Source organism: Galleria mellonella, unplaced genomic scaffold (genome assembly GCF_026898425.1).
Source record: "Galleria mellonella isolate WM207_F2 unplaced genomic scaffold, CSIRO_AGI_GalMel_v1 utg213, whole genome shotgun sequence".
Classification (NCBI taxonomy): Eukaryota; Metazoa; Arthropoda; class Insecta; order Lepidoptera; family Pyralidae; genus Galleria; species Galleria mellonella.
Window position 1 is genome coordinate 5,982,173 of NW_026442039.1, and position 17,953 is coordinate 6,000,125.

Genomic DNA, 17,953 nt, shown 5'->3' on the forward strand with positions numbered 1-17,953 from the left:
GATTTATTTAGATAGAAATAGGGAAACTAATCAAATTAAACACTAGATGGCGTATCAAGACAAAATATACATACGATTTTAAGCTAGATCTATAATAATATAACTGTGGAAATTGCATCCAATTTGGTACAGTAATTTTTGCGTGATACCAGCATAAACATATAAAGGGCGGGCAACATTTCAAAAAAACATTTTTGTAACATTTATTGGTTTTTTAATTAAGATTCTTAATAATATATATATTTTTTAAATATATTCCACTTATATGAATATCATATCGTCATAGTCGTAGAATACTGACGGATCTGACAAATATTACATATATAGATCTGTCAGTATTCTACGACTATGACGATATATTGACAACTGCAGTTAGGCTTTGGACATTTTTTGAAGAGGGACGTTGCTGTCCCACCCTCGGCCTCCCTTCGTCGCCTTTTACGACTATAGAAAAATTAGCTTATATTCTTCTTAATTCTAAATAATTCTATGACACACACACGCAAGTGTATATATATATATATATATATATATATATATATATATATATATATATATATATATGTATATATATGTATATATATGTATATTTCGGTAAAATCTACTAGCCACCGAACTAGGCCGAGCTTGTATCTTAATGAATAATTAAATAACTTCCTTTGAAATATTTATAAAAGGAGTTGAAATATCGATTTTTTATACAACTTAGAATAGCAAACAAGCTGTAAACAGAGTATACTGTTTCGCCCATGATATCTTTCATGCGTTGCTATTCCTGAGAACTTAGGTGTTATTCCTCTGTACCCTCAAACCGAAATACAGCTATGCAAACACAACTGCTTTACGGTTGAAACACGGATGGGACAAAGGTACCCAAGCAAACGACTTTTGTACAAAGTCTCCCTCTAGTATATAATTTGCCTGTATATATGGCACGGTCGAATTGACAAACTATTTCTTTTTGATATTTAATAAAAATAAAAAAAAAATTAACTAAGATATGGCATTATTGAGAGCGTAGTCCTTTTTATAGTCGTTGAAATAGAAAGATATGGTTAAATCATTCGAACTACTAAGCAGAAGCCAGCATTACTTACGTTTTAACTGTACAATTTAATTATACACTCAATTAAATTTCATCGATTAAATAAATGAAATACCAAAATAATTACACGATATGTATGTATATCTACATTATTACCGATTGTCTGGTCATATGTTATATATGTAGGTACTTAGTTTTAAATAACTTTATTATTATAAACTAGCTTTCTTCGGATTCACTCTCGTGTAATCCGTTATCTCTCCTTTTAAATTAACGAAAGAAAAAAATAATGAAGGATTTATGATGATCAGGGAAAGGGGAATATTGCAGTTGTGGACAGAATATTTTTCAGAAACTGCAGTGACTCAGGTGGGCGAGGTCTCTTACCCATGTGTCCTTACTCTTGAATCAGACAGTTTGCTAGTGGACTACACTCCTGACCTGAGTAATACCTGAGTATATATATTTTTTTTTATGGGTGAAGATGGAATGGTAGCCACGCCTGCGCTATCGGTATACGCTGCTGGGGCACCAGTGAAAAGTGACAGGTGACAGTGAGAAGGTGAATAAGAATTAACCACTATGATTTCCAGGGGAAACCGCGTGGAGGACGACCTGATAGCAATATTGCTAGCAATGGAGTTGTTAAATGTCACTAACAATTCCTTTCCCCCATGAGTATTTATAGTTAGTAAAACAAATAAATTTCACATAATGTCAAAGCCGGTAACAATAACTAGTGAAGTAAAGCTGATAACATTGAAATTAATGGCTGATTCCTATTAAAAAATAATGTTTACGACTATTCTCTTGTTTTGTTCGCTGAATGTCTTAACAGATGCTAACGAATCCCCTTTGATAATCAAACTGAAGCCGGAACAAGTGATTGACATTTTCAAGTCTGTATTGTCTTCGAAATATCTGAAGGAATTGGCCAATGATATTGCGGGCAAGGCAGCGCAGCATTTCCTCGACGAAATGAAAAATAAGGAGAAACAGTCAACCTCTATGCCACGTGGGTATGAGACTTTTTTTTAAAGTTAGATTTACCTTTATTTGGGCATTCCATCCTCTTTTTTTTGATACGAGGTTATGTTTTTTTAATGGGCGAAAAGGTGAATGGGCGAAATAGTGAAAAGGTTACTTCACCTGCGCTATCGGGATACGCTGGCGGAGCACCAGTGAAGGGTGATAGGTGAAAATGAAGTAGGTGAGTTAGCCCATCGTGACGAATTCAACAAGAATTGTTCACGATGGTTTCCAGAACCACGTGGAGGTCGACCTAATAAGATATATTGCTAGCAATGGGGCTGTCAAACTCCATTGCTAACAATTCCTTTCCCCCTTTTTTTAAAATTAGATTTACTTTTATTTGGGCGTCCTATCCTCTTTTTTTTTGATACGAGGTTATGTGTTTTTAATAGGCGATAATGAAATGGTTACTCCACCTGCGCTATCGGTATACGCTGGCGGGGTACCAGTGGAGTAATAGGTGACGATGAAAGCAGGTCAATTTGTCCATCGTAACGAATTGTACTAGAATTAACCATGATGGCTTCCAGAGGGTATCACGTGAGGTCGACCCGACCTGTATTGCTAGCAATGGGGCTGGACTCCATTGTTAACAATCCCTTGCCCCCCCCCCCCCATCATAACCTGTTATATTAAGCTATTATGTATAGTTTGAGGGTAGTCTGCAGTGTTTGGTATGCCGTTTAATACTGCAGTCTACCTCAAACCTTATGGACTAAATAAGATAGACGATCTAAGATTGATAGAGATATCCAGATAAACTTTTATGTGATGCCTCTCTCATAGTCTGTTGCAAAGAACAATTCCGACTATTTCGTGGCATATTATTATTTATATTGAGATATAACTTTTTACATTTTTACATGTTACTTAATTGATAGCATAAAATATACACTTATTAACAATGACAAACAAACAAATTCATGGAAACTAATAAGAAAGAATTTTGCTTATTCTTAAGACTAGCGATCCGGCCCGGTTTCGCACGGGTAGATAGAAATTTCTAAATAATATACAGCTTATGTTACTGGCTGGTAATGTAGCTTTCTATAGGTGGTAGAATCTTTAAATTGAGTGCATAGTTTTTTAGTTAAGTCATTATAACAATCAAGTCTTTCCTATTTATAATTATAATTATATTGATAATGATATGATGATGCATATCATTTAAATTATTGATAATCAGCGCCTTACTGTGCGACTCGACCTATTAAAACTGCGCAGAGATGTTGCATCTCTGTGCATCTTCTACCGCATTTATCATGGGGAGTGCTTTGAGGAATTGTTCGGATTGATACCTGCTGCTGATTTTCACCACCGTACAACCCGCCATAAACTAAAGTTTCATCCTAACCATCTGGACGAGTGGCGGTCTTCCACCGTGCGTTTTTCAAGGCACTTTTTTCCACGCACAACCACTCTTTGGAATCAATTTCCAGCAGCAGTATTTCCGAACCGATACGACAACTTAACCTTCAAGAAAAGAGTATATTCCTTTTTAAATGGTCGGCAGCGCACCTACAATGCCGTTGGTGTTGTGGGCGATCATGGGCGGCGGTAGTCACTTAGCATCAGGTGAGCCGCATGCTCGTTTGCCCTGTATTGTGAAAAAAAATCTTCCGTTAACTGTCAACTGCTGAACATAGGCTTCCTCTTTTTGGGGGGGTTTTGTCAGTAGTTACTACGCTATGTTATTCCTTTTTTTATTATTACTGCAGAGTAAGGAGTGGTTAATATGCATGTATTATTAGAAAAGCAATTTATTATTTATAATATTTAATATATATATATATATATAAAATGATATGTGGGGTACTGCGTAATACTAACTTTACATATATGTATATAATATACACATGCACATAAGCACACACGCACACACATTAGAGAAAGTAATAAAAATTAATGTGTTTAGAAATATTCTCACGATGCACTAAAGCCATGATATACGTGATTCCATTATGGATAATAAATGCAATATGCAACTAATTTTCATATAGAAGCTTTGAAATCTTACAATAATATTCAAATAAGTCATGTTATGTGATTTTAATAACAAAAGATTTATTTATGATGCTTATTAAGTGAGTTCCCAAGTAAATAGTTGTATTTACATTTTCTATATAAAAAATATTCGAATGCATAGTATTTTAATATCGTAGAATTACTAATACTAGTTGGATGATTGGAATTGTATTGAATTAGGATAAAAATTATCCCATGTTGGATGTCACAGTGTAGATGTTTCATTAAGTCTATAGACGTAATTCGACGTAACATAAGTTAAGCAATTAATCTGTAATATAAAAATGAATCGCCGAATGTGTTGCTAAGCGCAAATCTCGAGAACACTTAAACCGATTTCGTTAATTCTTTTTTTTAGAATATTTTTTTATACAACTTAGAATAGTAAACAAGTTTTTTTTTTTTTTTTTTTATAAAACTTAGAATGGCAAACAAGCTGACGGCCCACCTGATGGAAAGTGGTAACCGTTTTCTATAGACATGAGCAGTACTATGGACATAACAGAGTATACTGTTTCGCCCAAGATTCCCCTCATGCTTTGCCATTCCTGAGGACTCAGATGTTATTTCTTGAAGTACGAGGATGGTTCTTAAAAAGCCTAAAAACAATACTTTTCTATACTCCCATATAAACGTTTTGTAATAATACTTAAAATTCAATTTGAACTTTAATACCATACCATAAAGTTCAAGTGTTAGTGGAGAGGTTCCGGGAAGGCAAAACAATTGAGTGACGTGGCACGGCGTGTTTTATAATTTTTATTTTTTGACATAATGTAATTATTAACTATCTTTTTTCTTTTTTTATCTTACTAGCTGACCCGGTGTTCCGAATAGCAGAATACCTAAGTATTAAAAAACTAAAAAATGAAAGTTATGTCGACTGAATTGGGATAATGGTAGGAAAAGTACAAAAGTCGATTGCTTGGGTACCTTTATCCCATTCGTGTTTCAACCGTGAAGCAGTTGTGTTTGCATGGCTGTGTTTCGATTTGAAGGGTGGGATATGGCGTGAATTTACTGGGTACAGAGGAATAACACCTGAATCCTCAGGAATGGCAACGCATGGGGGGTATCATGGGCGAAACAGTATACTCTGTTATGTCCATGGTACTGCTCATGTCTATAGGCGACGGTACCACTTTCCATCAGGTGGGCCGTCAGCTTGTTTGTCATTCTAAGTTGTATAAAAAAAATGATGACGATGATGAAATGTAAAATTATCAATTTTTTTTCCTCAGGATTAAGGAAATTAAAGAAAATAGTGCCGAATTAACTGTTCTAAACGAGCAGCAAGCGATGACTTTGCTGAATGATCCATCACCAGACGGAGATAATTTGGAGACAGATGATACGAACTTGAGTGAAGACGAGGCGAAGAAAGTGAAGGCCCGTATCCCAGTCTTTGGAATGTTGAAAATTAATGGGATATATTATAGACGATTTCTCGGCCTTTTGTAATTTAAATAAAACATACCGCGCTTTTTAGCTTTCGTGTTGTTTTTTTTTATGTATTATTAAAAATATTTTTAGTTTAAATTCTTTTTATTGGCTGTTCTTTTGGCAACGCGCACATCATATCCTTGGTATGAAGAGGACGAAGAGAGAGAGAGAGAGATAGTAATTATAATTTAATAAAACTATAGAGGCAGTAGTTTAGCCTCAAAACTAAGGAACAGCGAGCAAATATTTTCAACGTAAGTGCGACGGCTTAGCACGTGGAAAGCGAGAGGAAATCCAGGGAGATCGTACGGACTATAACTCACAGGGCACGATGAATTATTGATGGCTAACGACACTGAAATAATGGGGGTAGAAAGGGTTAGTGGAGTATGTAATGAGGTATATATCTTACTTATAACATTAGTAGTTTCTAGTTGAGCTTTTTCTTCTTATAGTGGCTTTCCAACTAATAAAGGTTGGCTACCAGCTCACGGAATCTGTCCTTGTATCTTGCGAGATGGAATAATTCGGCTGCATTCACAATGCCCTTTCTTTTCTGGACATTGCGATGCTAAGATTTTTTTCTACGACCGACACTTGTCTTGCCAGCAGTTCTGCCCATCATAATCACGTGCAGAACGTGATATTTATCCTGGCTAAGTAATTATCCAATATATGAAGTTTTCTGCTTCTTATGACGCGTGTTATTGCTTAGTCTGTCATAGAATTTCTATGGTTGAGCTTAATTAACCTAATTAGTACTTCTCATTTTAATTATAGAAACGTCAAGAGAAGACTAAGGGAATATAACACAATACATCAGTGCAACAGAAATATAACTCTTTACCAGAGTGGTGATTCTCTGTTTATAGAGAGAGAGATTTGGTTCCATTAGTTAACAGAGGGAGACTTTGTACAAAAGTCGATTGCTTGGGTACCTCTGACCCATTCGTGTTTCAACCGTGAAGCAGTTGCGTTTGTATGACTGTGTTTCGGTTTGAAGGGTGGGATATGGCGTGAATTTACTGGATACAGAGGAATAACATCTGAGTCCTCACGAATAGCAACGCATGGGGGGTATCATGGGCGAAACAGTATACTCTGTTATGTCCATGGTACTGCTTATGTCTATAGGCGACGGTTACCACTTTCCATCAGGTGGGCCGTCAGCTTGTTTGCTATTCTAAGTTGTATAAAAAAAAAACATTAAGGTGTTTTTAATTGGTGATAGTAATTAAGCCCGCGCTTTTGGTATACGCTGGCGAGATCATGTGAGGCCCATGGTTCGCTCTGGACACCACCATAGTATTTGAAGGGAACCATGGGCTAATTGACCTGAATTTATCTTTATCAAAATATAATTTCGTCGCTGCTGTCCATCCCTCGCCTTCCCTTAGTCGCCTTTTACGACATCCATTGTAAAGGAAAGGGCGGCCCATTCTATACTGGGACCACACGTAAAAAGAAAAACGGAAAAAGTATCTCATATTCTTTTTCATTCTAAATAGTTTTTATATAAAAAGACACCATGTGTTAGTGTGTGTAACATTTCGAAAATATTCCTTAAATAGGAGGTATGTTCTAGTGGGATATATGTCCTTGTGAGCCGCAGTGTCGCACACAGTCTCGTCCAGGGAGCGTGGGTCATTACATGATATATAAACGGTGCGGCTTGCGGTTGATGCTCCACGTATAAAATATTTAGGACGGCCCCTGATGTCGCTTATTATCTGCTGTAGCTGTAATGCTACACGGTGCCCGAAAAGGTTTTATGTATTTTGTATTATATATGTATGTATATTTATCACTTCGCTGTAAACCAAAATGAAAGTTCAAACGGTTACGTAGAAATGCTAATGAAGAATTAATTCAAGAATTTAAAGGAAATGTTTATGTCCTCCATTATCCGTTAAATGAACAGATCATTAATTAATATTTAAAATGTTTTTTTTTGTATTTAATAATTTATTACCCAGTAGCGAGATTTTTGTGTAGAAAAGTGTAGACAAAGACTTTGTACTAAAGCTGTCTATAAGGGTAAAGTATATAAGTATGGGTGTGTTTGTATGCGTGTGCGTGTGTGTGTGTGTGTGTGTGTGTGCGTGTGCGTGTGCGTGTGCGTGTGCGTGTGCGTGTGCGTGCGTGCGTGCGTGCGTGCGTGTGTGCGTATTTGTATGTGTTTGTGTTTTAGCGCAAAGCAGCTATTTGCATGGCTGTGTTTTGATTATTTGTAAATTGGGATATGGCTGTGAAATTATAGGACTCGAAGCTTAAACGTATAAGTAAAAGGGACTTATTCATATGAATCACATTTCTACAAAGTTCTCGTCTACTTCTATTCTCTTCTCGTTTTATTGCAATCATATAAGCTGTTAACTGTCGACTGGTGAATATAGAATTTACCAAATCGGGTGTTTTGCCAGTAGTTGCCATGATTGGTTGGCAGGTCGGATTTATGCAATTTATGAAAAAGAAAGGCAAATTTTAAATGGATAATGACTTTTTTCTTAGCCAGCAATGTCCAGGGGAACTATGTCCTAACTATAACTATGTGGGGGGAAGGGATTGTTAGTAATGGGGTCTAACAACCACCTTTTTAACAATATACCCTATCAGGTCGACCTCCACGCGGTTCCCCTTGGAAACCATCGTGGTTAATTCTTGATGATTGGACTTGTCACGATGTGCTAACTGACCTGTTTTCATCCTCACCTATCATCCATCACTAGTGCCCCGCCAGTGTATACCGATAACGCAGGCGGGGTCACTATTTCATTTCACCCATTTAAAAAAAAACTATATACTATTTAAGGAGCTATGTAAACATAGCTGATTCACTGCAAAAATACATATATAACTGAAGTACGTAAGTAAAGGGGGGAAGGGATTGTTAGTAATGCAAGCTATTAGTTCCATTGCTAGCAATATATCTTGTCAGGTCGACCTCCATGCGGTTCCCCCTGGAAACCATCGTGGCTAATTCTAATAGAATTCATCAGGATAGGTTAACTGGCCCGTTTTTATTCTCCAGCGTATCCCGTTAGCACAGGCGGGGTTACCATTCCATTTTTACCCACCAAAAAACAAAAATACGTAAGTAAATGACTTCTGTTTGAATGGTATGTAGTATCCAATAATGTGATCAATCATTTTGTACTGCTTAATTGATAATACATTTCTACCGATCTGTTCATTATGTACATACGCAAATTCTAACACAATGGCCCACACAAACACCGGGATTGCATTGAATCACTCAATTATAGAACGAATGCACGTCAAATGCAAGCGATCCGGTGGATAATTAGCAAATGGTCGAACACAATGCGCCATGTCGCAGTACTGTTGACATATTATCAGTGCAGTGGAGGAATAATAGTAGCTGTAAATATATAGGTATATTATATATAAGGTAACACCTTATATACATTGATCTTACACCATATACTATGTTTAAATGTAGCGTCGAGTGAAAAACGTCCCAAAACGCAGTCACTTAAAAGCAATCTTAGCAAGCATAGTTTTTTCTTTAAATAAATCAATAAATTCTTTTCTATCTGAAACTTACCTATTTATCGATAAGGCTGTCTATTATTGTTTCTTTACCTTGCATCCTTGTAATGCTAATACATTTTTATTTATCTATTAATTCAAACCGTGATAATTTTCATTCATAAAAGTAATAAGTACAATACATTTTTCTTTATTTAAGTACACACTGATGGATTATTTAAATCTGGTATACAACTTATGAAATTCATCACACAAGAATATTGTGATTGTGGAATTTTCTTCTCATATCTATCCGTGAGAGTTAATCCCTAAATATTTTTAAGAATAGACTTAAAGAGCATCTTCTATCTCTATGAACATATATTTATTTGTCTATATATGTAGGTATATTATATGTATATATGTATGTGTGTGTAAGTATATGCATAGATTTGGGTATATATTTATGTATATGTATATGTGTATTTGTACGATTAAATATAATGTAATTAATTTAATTTTGTGTGTTTAAAAATTGTCACAATATTGTATGGTACACTGCTGTATCTGTCGACATTGATGCTCCTTTCCACTTTGGGTGTTGCTGGAAGAAAACTCTATCAGAGTTAAGCTCGCCTTTGTACTTTTGATTACCTCTGTCATATTCTTATAACTAGTGTGTACAATAGAGAATTAAAGAATAAAAAAAGTTGAGCGGTTTTTGACGAAGCGTTTATAAAGAAACGCCCTATCTAGATATTGTTAATCCAGACTGATCTAAAATGAAATCTAGGTTCGGATATTGAAGATTTTGCATATAACTCAGGTTATTGATTAGTAATACACACGTATTCAGCTAGCACTATGGGCAAATAATCTTTTATCGAAGATAAATTCTTTTCGATATTAAGAGAATTACCATAAATTGTTCCATGCAAGAGGGGGCCAGTTTTACACGACTTTGTAGTTGAATATGATGGTAGTTTAAGTGTCATATTGTATTATTATATATTTTTATTCCTTATTTTATTATATTAGCCGTTAACTGTCGACTGCTTAATATAGGTCTCTTCCTCATAAGGAGAGTTTTGCCAGTAGTTGCCATGCTTGGCAGGCGGGTTAGCAACCGCAGTTAGGCTTTAGTGGCGTTTTAAGAGGGATGCTACTATCCATCGCTAGACTATTGAGTTTCCTTAGTCACCTCTGGAAGAACTGTTCCATTCTATGCCAGGAGCACAATACAACAATATATATATGTTTATTATTTATTTAAACTTTAATGCACAGTAAAATTCTATGTACATTTGGTGGACATCGGACAGTGTTCTCTACTAGTCGATTTAATTGTTTTTTTTTTATACGACTTAGAATGGCAAACAAGCTGACGGCCCACCTGATGGAAAGTGGTAACCGTCGCCTATAGACATGAGCAGTACCATGGACATAACAGAGTATACTGATTCGCCCATAATACCCCCCATGCGTTGCCATTCCTGAAGACCCAGGTGTTATTCCTCTGTACCCTGTAAATTCACGCCATATCCCACCCTTCAAACCGAAATAGCCATGCAAACACAATTGCTTCATGGTTGAAACACAAATAGGACAGAGGTACCCAAGCAAACGACTTTTGCACAAAATCTCCCTCTGTGCATATAATATTTCAAAAATACCGTTTAAAACAATAAAAATAATACCTACTAAGAGGTAATATTTTATATATAATATTTAGAGATAATCAAATACTTCAAACTAGAAACAGTCTTACAAGAGCACGGCTTCCTGGTAACCAATTACTTAACTTTTGGATTTGATAGCCTGTTATACACTACCATAACGTAATCCCCGTCACTCATACTTACCCCACTAAGTGGATTATACGGCATTACTGTCGGATCAATACCCGTAAGTCCCGGGTTCGATTCCGGCGGCGCGGCTTTATTTCTCACTGTGCTACTTTCTTCAAGATTTCGTTTATTGACATGTGATGTCTCCGATTGATTTGTCAACGGTAAAGTTAATTTTGTGTACAGATTTGTTTGGCAAACAAGCTCATGGTCCATGGTCCATATGACGGAAAGCGGTTACTGTCGCCTATAGGCATGAGCAGTATCATAGACACAACAAAGTAAACTGTTTTGCCCATGATACCCCCCATGCGTTGCCATTCCAGAGGACTCAGGTGTTATTCCTCTGTACTCTTTAAATTCACTACCATACCTCACCTTTCAAACCGAAACACAGCCATGCAAACACAACTGCTTTACACAAGAAACACGAATGAGACAGAGGTGCCCAAGCAAACGACTTGTACAGTCTCCCTCTGGTAAAGATAAACTTGGAATGGCAGACAAACTTACGGTCTACCTGATAGATAATAAATAGTAGCGTCGATATAGTAGAATATATTGTGCCGCCAATGTGGAATACTGCGTTTCCGAAGGAATAAGATGTCGTGTGTCTAGAAATATTAAGATTTTGCTCCGCAGACAGCAACTTCTCAGTATATAATTTGCTAGCAATTCGGTCTGGTTGTGCATGGGTAGTTAGAATTTTTGAAAATAATAGCATACGCTCAACATCATCATCGTCTTATCAGCCGTTATCTGTCCACTGCTGGACATAGATCTTCCCAGTAAAAAGGGGTTTGTTAGTAGTTGCCACGCTTGGGGTTGGCAACCGTAGTTATGTTTTGGTGATGTTTTAAGAGGGATCTTACTGCCCATCCCTCGACTATTAGGTTCTCTTAGTCGCCTCTTATGATACTAACGGAAAAGGATGGGATGGCCCATTCTATGCTGGAACTACATAGCAATAATCTATGTTTTCTGATAACGTAGCATTTATAGTATATTCTTTATTGCACTTGAACAATACATATAGCGATTAGTTTAACAACTTGTTAGCAAGGGAGGGCTTATCTCTAAAAGAGATCTCTTCCAGCCAACCCAGTGTAGTTAGAGAGATAATAATGAATTGGCAAGTAATCTAGTGCAGGAAAGGTACCGGTAAAAATAATGTAAACATAACAATTTGTTTTGTATAGGTAAAAAAAGATTTTTTGAGTATATCATTTATTTATAAACAAACTAGCGGCCCGGTAGGTGCTTCGCTACGTATAAAGTGAAATAATAAAAAAAAAAAAAAATAAATGATCAAGCATGTATGACATAACAACATGCTTGTACTGTCAATACTGAAAAAAGTTTCAATTTGACAGCACAATCCCCATCTTAAAAAAAAGTTTGAATTTGACACATTAACAAAATGATCCGCCATTTATTGAAATCATTTGTTACAAAAAATGTAATAAATGAAGAACCGCTCGACCGATTTTGTGCAAACTTCACATAAACCATCTACTAAATAGTCCGAACAAAGCTTAAACATTTGGTTTGGATAGGTGAGCCCGTTCTTGAGTTATAAAATTACAACGAAAAGTGGCATTAATTTTTATATATATAGATAACACGTTCCTTATTATGATATTAGTACGAAAAATAATAAACAGCACTAAATAATATAAATATAATTTCATTATTGCTAAAACTAGGAGAGAGAAAAAAAAAAACAGAAAAACTAAATTCAGTTTGCTTACCCAACCCAGAAGCGAAAGCCAGTTCATTAAAGTCCATAAGAATCGTATTTAATAAATAAACACGGCCTCAGCGGGACTGACGAAATAAAAATAAACTGGTAATGCGAAATAACGAAACGCGGATATCTGAGGAGGATAGGCGGAACGGAAACGTGAGATGTCGAGGATGATGATTACTATGGAGGTGGCACTTGGGTGGATAATAAGGGATAAGGGATTTTGTATCACAAATATTACTAAGTATATCGCCAATTTAATATCCTGCCGAGGTCGACTCGATAGGGTGCTTATGTTTTTTTCGATGGATGATAATGGAATGGTAACGCCGTCTGCGCTTTCGGTATACATCAGCGGCATACCAGTGAAGGATGATAGGTGAGGACGAAAAGGCAGGTCAGTTAGCCAATCGTGAGGAATTCAACGATAAATTAGTTACGGTGGTTTTCAGGGGGAACCGCGTGGAGGTCGACGATAGCGATGCTAACTAACCTCCCCATTACTAACAAACTCTTCCCTCCCACTCGATAGGGTGCCACACACTATTTACTTAATACCTACGTATTACTAGCAATATAATAATATACTCTATCAGATCGACCTCTACGCGGTCTCCTTGGAAACCATCGTGCTGAATTTCAGGTGTATTCATCACGATGAGCTAACTGACCTGTCTTTTCATTCTCACTTATCACCCCTCACTTTGCTTCTCCAGCGTGTACTGTTAGCGCAGCGGGGTACTACTATTATATTACTATTTCATTATAATCTATAATAAAAAAAATACCATATTACATTATCAAAACTCTTCGGGTCTTATCAGTTCCATGTAGTACGTAAGACATCGCCGCGGGGGACCGAACTGTAGAAGTGGGTCCTATTTTAAATTTTCCTGCATAAAACTACAGGTTATTCTGTTTATATAGAATTGCGATTGGCAACGTCTGTAGAAGATTAAAACATCTGTGATTTAAAAATGCAGTGGGAATGTAAACAAATTGATGGGTCTGTGTCTGTTACTCGTTTGAGACAAGGAGTTTTTCTACAAAGCAGTTGTTCTTTCAAAGCTATATTTTGGTTTGAAGGGAATATGGGGAGGGATTGTCCGTCGTGTAGTTCCGGCGTAGAATGGAACACCCCTTCTTTTACAGTGGTTGGCGTAAGAGGCGACTAAGGGAACTTAATGATCAAGGGATGGGATTTAGCGTCCCTCTTTAAACATCACTAAAACCTGTGATTTCCAATCCGCCTGGTAAGCGTGGAAACTGGCAAAATCCACGAATAGGAAGAGGCCTATGTTCAGCAGTAGACGGTTAAAAGCTGTGATGATGATGATGATGAGAAGGAAATTATAGTGAAATTTTAGGGCACTGAAGCATAATACCATAGCCTTTAGGATTGGCATGAGAAGTATTATGTCTATAAGCGATACCAGAGGGAGACTTTGTACAAAAGTCGTTTGCTTGGGTACCTCTGTCCGATTCGTGTTTCAACCGTAAAGCAGTTGTGTTTGCATGGCTGTGTTTTGGTTTGAAGGGTGGGATATGGTGTGAATTTACAGGGTACAGAGGAATAACACCTGAGTCGTCAGGAATGGCAACGCATGGGGGGTATCATGGGCGAAACAGTATACTCTGTCATGTCTATGGCACTGCTCATGTCTATAGGCGACGGTTACCACTTTCCATCAGGTGGACCGTCAGCTTGTTTGCCATTCTAAGTTGCATAAAAAAATATTATGTCTATAAGCGATAGCCATTTTTCATCAGGTGGGTCGTTAGCTTGTTTGCCATTCTGAGTATCATAAATAAAGAAATAAGTATCGGAATAAACAAGAATATAAATATCTTAGAATAAAAGTATAACTTTAATAAGTTGACAGTTTGGTTGGATAAGTCTTGAATATGGCCAAGATCTTAAAAGCTCAAATCTTAGTTTAAATAATTCAATTTTTACGACCCCTTTCAAGCTGTTTTCTGACTTTCTATACTTATTGGTTGGATTAATCATATTTTTATGCACACATAAACACAACCATGCCACAAGTGCGAAAATGCATCGACAAACAAACTGCAAGTGAGATATATTTAACGTATTGTTATATAATTTCCACAGTACACTTATAGAACAAAATAAATATTTGTTCACATTACGTATGCCCGATTTGCCTTCATTTCGAATAGTTTAAATACAATTTGGGCGCGTAAACAGCTTTATAAAGCAACGAGGCGCACCAAAAGCCAATTCGAAACGGCTCCAATGTCCCCTATTTCCGGAATTAAGCTTAGCATCGGAATGCCCTAATTTCTATTCAGAGTCTGGGCAACAGCACTGTCCGGACAGCGACGTGACGCGAATTGCGCGCGCAATTGGCTTTTATTGTGTTACATTGGTTAGAACCGGTTGAAACTGGTTATTGTGAGAGAGGTTAGGAAATATTAGAGGGATTTATTAATTTACATGTAAAGTTATATGAAAATAAACAGTTTGCATTAACAATACATGGATAATTTATTAACTCTTAAAGTTCTAAGCTGTCATGCGGCTTGAATCAAGTGCGTAGAATTTACTTTATGTAAAAATGTTTGATTACAAATTAAGCTGTTATGATTTTAGAAGAAAAAATGGATAACTTTTTTAAACAATTAGAAATGTCAAATACTTAAACTAAGTGATTTTCTAAAATTATAAATTGTTGAAATATTAATCAACTCAAATTAAATTTTGTTCTCTATTTCAGAATTATCTTATATAAAAATATATTGACAAAAAATAGCTGGCAGCGGCGAGATTCGAACTCGCGCCTCCGAAGAGACTGGTGCCTTAAACCAGCGCCTTAGACCGCTCGGCCACGCTACCACATGACAAACAGTCTGAAATAGCGGTAGTCATTCACTACATTTTATCGCTTCTATAAATAATTATCGATAAAAACTTCACGAACTTAAAATAAAACACATTTCAAATATATTTTTTTTTAAATGTTTTATTTTTTATTTTCATTTCAATTTAGAATTCATGCGTTCTATAAATAAATCGTATACTTTACTAATCTCAATATTGCTAAAGCTATTGTGTGATGTCTCAACAAATACATAAGCAATGCCATTCAAACACAATACGATTTTAATTTAGCGAGACGTGTTTTGTTGTTAATAATACATAATAATTGTCTTTGTCTGCGAAGACTTATGTAAATAAAGAATTAACATTTATTTGTAAAATATATTTTAATCATATTTATATCATAGTATGTTATTAATCAATCATTAAAATTATATTAATTTATTAGATGCATAAGGTTTACGTGACGTACCTACACCGTCTTGTTGTTCTCTCTGTCATAGATCTTATTCAATTAATGTTTTATAATAAAAATTTAAAATTTGGTAAAAGTATTGGGTCTATTCCAATAATTTTTTCGGAATCATGTTAGAGATTTTAATATCAAATTATAATTACAGTTTTGCAATTTACACACACAACATTGTGACTTACAGCATGATTTATATTGTTCTGCCATTTTTATTGCGTTTAAAAATAGATTTTGTCGTCCAAATTTAGACATCATTTGTAATTGTTAAACAAAAGGATCTTTCAAGAATGGTCATGAACCTAAACCCATATTTAGCTGGCGACCCGAGATTACTGAATGGCCAACCTTCGTCACCGTTAAGGGGAAGGCCTCATACGTGTTACCGACAAATAGCCGTGGGTAGGTCCTTGCTTAACTGTATTTAGGGTTACTGCGGAGCAATAAATATATTTCATTTTTCATTGATATTGATTTTCATATATTTCATTTCACTAGGCAGAAAAGGCAGGTCAGTTAGCCCATTGTGACGAATTTAATGATAAATTGGTCACGATAGTTTCCAGGGGGAACCGCGTGGAGGTCGACCTGATAGGGTATATTGATAGCAATAGGGGCTAAACTCCCAATTACTAACAATCTTCTCTCTCTTACTTCTAAACCTCTTTTACTTGATATTACCTATATTAATTCAAATTGTAAATGTCTAATTAGACATGAGCTGCTCTTGAAGCCCACTAATACCAGGTGAATGCCCACTAGTACCAAGAGGTTTTTTGATATATAGTTTACAATTCGAGTTACACAGATATCGTCATAGTCGTAGAATACCGACGGATCTATATATGTAATATTTGTCAGATCCGTCAGTATTCTACGACTATGACGATATAGATATTTTGTTCGCCTATGTTTCGCCTTTTACGTCATTCCGATTATGAAAGCGAACGATAACATGCTGTATTCTGGTATTGTTATCACACGGAGACGTTATCTATTATCTATCTATCATAAATTAATCAAATCCTGCCACACTAACTATTGGTACAATGAAGACTTATGTACGTGATGAATTGAAATTTGGCTGATTAAATTTACCACATTTTTTTAAACCAAAATAAAACACGTCATTTATAGTGAATAAAATACGTACGTGAATAAAATCCCAATTAATTACTCAATCAAACAATCTCATTAAAAGTTTTTAAATATGCGACAGCCCTGCGGGAATGCTCTTGTACGTCTTTAATTTACGCGCGTTTTTTCTTCCTTTATTCGTTTAATTTAATCCCTTTGTTGGGACAGCTGTTTCTTAATAAGGCTTGTAGCGACAAAGAGAAATGACACTTCTACTGTTGGTCCTGGAAAGCTTAAAAGATTGCAATGTTTTTTTTTTTTAGTGCAAATGAAGGGCTAGGTTGTTATTTTACACTGCTGTTTTTCTTTGACTCAGTGATGAGGTTTAGTATTTTAAAATGTTTTCTTTATTTTAGCATTTTTTTTTTTTATTTTCTTAAGCTATTATATAATATGTCTAAACACTAATGAGATAATGCTTTTGTCGATATATAACATATCTAGAGAGATATGTTCATTAGTATACATGTAAGAAAGAATATGATACTGGATGTTGTTGTCTCGTTCTATCTTATGCATGCGGAAGCGATAACGTTTCTATCAAATACTTCTGATAGATTCTTTTGGCGTCTGTCTAGGGAGGCTGGTATCAGATATGGTATTAAATTATAAAATTTATTAATATTTGTAAATCGCGGCTTCTGTAGTTTATTACTTTTAAGTACAAGAGGGAGATTTTGTACGGAGGTCATTTACTTGGGTACCTCTGTCTCACTCGTGTTTCTAGTGTGAAGCGTATATTCTGTGATGTCCACGGTACTGTTTACGTCTATAGGTTACCACATTCCATCAGGTGAACCATCAGTTTGTTGGCTATTCTAAGTTGCGTAAAAAAACATGATTGAAAGCAAAACTGACAGTTTCGAAAAAC

The 17,953-nt window shown here is 35.8% G+C and overlaps 1 protein-coding gene and 1 non-coding gene across 2 annotated transcripts; one reads left to right on the plus strand and one right to left on the minus strand.

The window, feature by feature from the left end:
• The first annotated feature begins 1,772 nt into the window (after positions 1–1,772).
• Positions 1,773–5,590, plus strand: LOC128200603 (uncharacterized). The gene is made up of 2 exons (XM_052894544.1): positions 1,773–2,064; positions 5,344–5,590. Exons 1-2 carry the CDS (start codon positions 1,838–1,840, stop codon positions 5,561–5,563), a joined length of 447 nt encoding a protein of 148 aa, XP_052750504.1. The 5' UTR covers positions 1,773–1,837; the 3' UTR covers positions 5,564–5,590.
• Positions 5,591–15,409: 9,819 nt separating this feature from the next.
• Positions 15,410–15,491, minus strand: Trnal-aag (transfer RNA leucine (anticodon AAG)). Its single transcript has one exon. It is a non-coding gene; the product is annotated as a tRNA-Leu (tRNA).
• Between the last annotated feature and the right edge of the window lie 2,462 nt (positions 15,492–17,953).